This window comes from Tauraco erythrolophus, unplaced genomic scaffold (genome assembly GCF_009769465.1).
Source record: "Tauraco erythrolophus isolate bTauEry1 unplaced genomic scaffold, bTauEry1.pri scaffold_52_arrow_ctg1, whole genome shotgun sequence".
NCBI lineage: Eukaryota > Metazoa > Chordata > Aves > Musophagiformes > Musophagidae > Tauraco > Tauraco erythrolophus.
The window spans coordinates 1-3,118 of NW_028238620.1; the positions used below are offsets into that span (position 1 = coordinate 1).

Consider the following 3,118-nt stretch of genomic DNA (forward strand, 5'->3'; position numbering starts at 1 on the left):
AAAGGAATAAATGACATGGAAATACTTGTCAAAGAGAGGAAATCATACTTGCAGAAGGAATACAAGATTCTCACTGAACATATGAACACATACATGGGAAAAGTGGAGCATTTTCTGCAGGAAAATAAATTCCTAGAAAAGGAAGCCCGACGGAATCGGGAAGAGAGTAAGGCTTACCTCTCTTACCTAGAGAAATACAGCCGGAAATACCGGAATCAGATAACAACATTAAATGACCAGAATCACACTGATCTGTCTCAAGTCCGGGCACAGAAAGAGAAGCTCATCTCACAATATACAGAAAAAGAGAAGGAGGTAAGGAGCTCTCTGATGAATATGGAGACAAAGTACTCTCTTATGAAGAAGGAGGTTGAAGACCTACAGCCTTTCAAAGATCCATCTATTCAGATGGAACAGATTAAAAGATTGAAGAGCTGGAGAAGGAATTGTTGGTCACAAAGATACAGCATTCAGATGAAATGCACAAAATCAAGAGCAGATTTCTGCAGGCCAAGGCTGACTGTGAGACAGACTTTCATCAGAAGATCCAAGTTCTCACCAAGAGAGCAGAAGAAGCAGCGATACAATCTCTAATTCAGCACATCAAACAAGTAAAAGCAGAGAATCGGCATCTGCGCCAGGAATTGCTCAGACTCATCCAATACTCCAAAGTCCTTAAAGAAACCAAAGTCCAACTGAGAGAGCAGCAGCAGCAGCTTCTTCGGGAGAACCGATATATTCAGGACGTGGCACGCACGCGCCGCTGGTTGCACCAGCATGAGGCACACAATGCAGAAGGCGAAACCTACAGCTTTCACAACCCGTTCAGATGTGTCCACTAACCTAAAATCCACTTCTCCACTCCTCGCTCATGCCAATATACCAGGAGACACACTGGACTGTCAGCTCGTGCCACTACTAGTCAGGTACCAGAGTGTGCAGAAGTGAGTATCCTGTGGGTGGATGAGAGGACTGATTTACACAGCTCACGCTCAGCATGCAATCCAGACAACGCATCTTTAAAAGTGACCTCAGCTGTAACTTCCATGACATCTATGCTAAGCCATTTGAAACTGCAATCCCTTCACATCCCAAAATAAACAATGACATTTTCTCTTTGAGCTCAGACTTTGATGTTTCATTAATTAGTTAATTTTCCACAGGCAACTTATATTCTTAGACATACTGAGGCAATGTCTGTGTCACTTTTCACTGCAAACTACATCTACTGCTACCACCGCATGAACCAAGGTAGGCTAGCTCTTACGTTCAGCAACGTTCATTTTCCCAAATCTTCTACACGGCAAAGACTGTGTTTTACCTTTTGCTAGTCTCCAAAGGAGAGAAAATAAATATGCAAGCACCGAAATCCTTTAAATACTATCAGCAGTGGAGGTATTTGACACTTGGTCATAGCTATCAATAAAATAAATTCACTGAATATAGTAATACCAATTTTTACTTTCTTCTCATTCTTTTCTTGCTTTAATGTTTCACTTGGGAAGCAAGAGGTGGAGCTCTCTTTCTAATAAGACTGCAGTTACATTCACTTTCCAAGTTGAATGCTTCAAGATTTCGGTTATCTCATCAACACTGCCACCAGAGGTCACCCTTACTCCAAGTTTTAACATCCACACAGGGATATTTTATACAGAAGTAGACCTTAGCTGAGATTGGAAGAGATCTCAAAGGAGGGTCAACCAGACCAGGGCCTCTTTCAGTGGCTTTTGAGTATCTCCAAGGATGGAGACTCCACAGCTGCTTTGTGCACCCTGTTCCAGTATTTCACCACATTCACAGTAAAGGAAGTTTTTTTCTTACATTTAAACGGAATTTTAATTCCATCACAAATTTCAGTTTCACAAGATACTGGCTCTGTCTTCCTCCCTGCTCTGCCTGACATTTAAACACCCTTGTAAGGTCCCCTGAGCCTTCTCTAGGCTAAACAATCCCAGCCTCAGCCTCTTCCTATATCACAGATGCTCTGAGATTCGGTCATCTTTGTGACCCTTTGCTGGACACAGTCCTGTATGACCATGTCTGTCTTGCACTGGAAAGCCCAGAACCACACAAGATATTCCAAGTGCGGTCTCCCAGTGCTGAGTAAAAGGGGAGGACTGCCTCCCTCAAACAGCTGGCGAGGCTCTTCCTAGTGCAGCCCAGCATTATGTTTGCTGCCTTTCCTGCAAGAGCACATTTGCTGGCTCATAGTCAACCTGGTGTCCACAGGACCTGCAGGTCCCTTCCTGCCAAGCTGCCTTCCAGCCTGACAGCTGCCAGCCTGTGCTGCTGCATGGGATTACTCCTACCCGGTGCAGGACTTGGCATTTTTCAGAGATGAAGTTCACAAGGTTCCTGTTGACCCATTTCTCCAGCCCGACAGGGTCCCTCTGAATAGTGGCACAACCATCTGCTCTGTCAGCAACTCCTCCCAGTTCCGTATCACCTGCAGACTTGCTGAAGCTGCGCTTCAGCCCACCATCCAGCTGATCAATGAAGTCAAACAGGACTGGCACCTGCACTGACCCCCCGGGTACACCATCAGAGCTGACCTCCAGCCGGACTTCCCGTCCCTGATGACAAACCTCGGTTCCGGCAGCTCAGCGGGTTTTCGGGCTGTCTAACCAAGCACGGAACCGGCCCGTACCTCCTCGGTTTGTCAACAAAGACGCTATGGGCATCCCGGCCTGGCAGAGCGCGCTGCCAGCGTGAAAACATCCGCACTGCGGGCATCAGGAACAGGTTTAGAAGGCAGCAGGGCGGATTTTTACAGCGCGTTCCAACACGGCGGGTGCGGGAGCAACGCCCGACACCCCCGCTAGCCCCGGCGCAGCTCTCGGGCGCGTCAAACGCAGGACGCGGCGCGCCGCGCTGGAGGAGCCGCGCACTTCGCCTGCGCCCCTCGCCCGCTGCCCCGGCCCGCGGGGCCGCCCAGCACCCGCCCGCTCCTCCCGCGGGCACGGCCGGCCCCGCGGCGCGCCAGGCGGAGGCGGCGGCCGCAGCGCGCAGCCGCCGTGCCCCGTGCGCCTGGCGGCACCGCGCGTGCGCCTTGCGGCGCGGCTGTTTCCATGGCAGCCGCAGCCCGCAGGGCGAGCGCCGCCGCCTCGGCCCGGCCGCC

General features: G+C 50.3%; 1 protein-coding gene across 1 annotated transcript; it reads left to right on the forward strand.

The window, feature by feature from the left end:
- Positions 1–15: 15 nt before the first annotated feature.
- CCDC166 (coiled-coil domain containing 166) lies at positions 16–842 on the forward strand. Its single transcript, XM_009981380.2, is given in 2 exon segments — positions 16–430; positions 433–842. Coding segments are annotated over 2 exon segments (825 nt in total).
- The last annotated feature ends 2,276 nt before the right edge of the window (positions 843–3,118 follow it).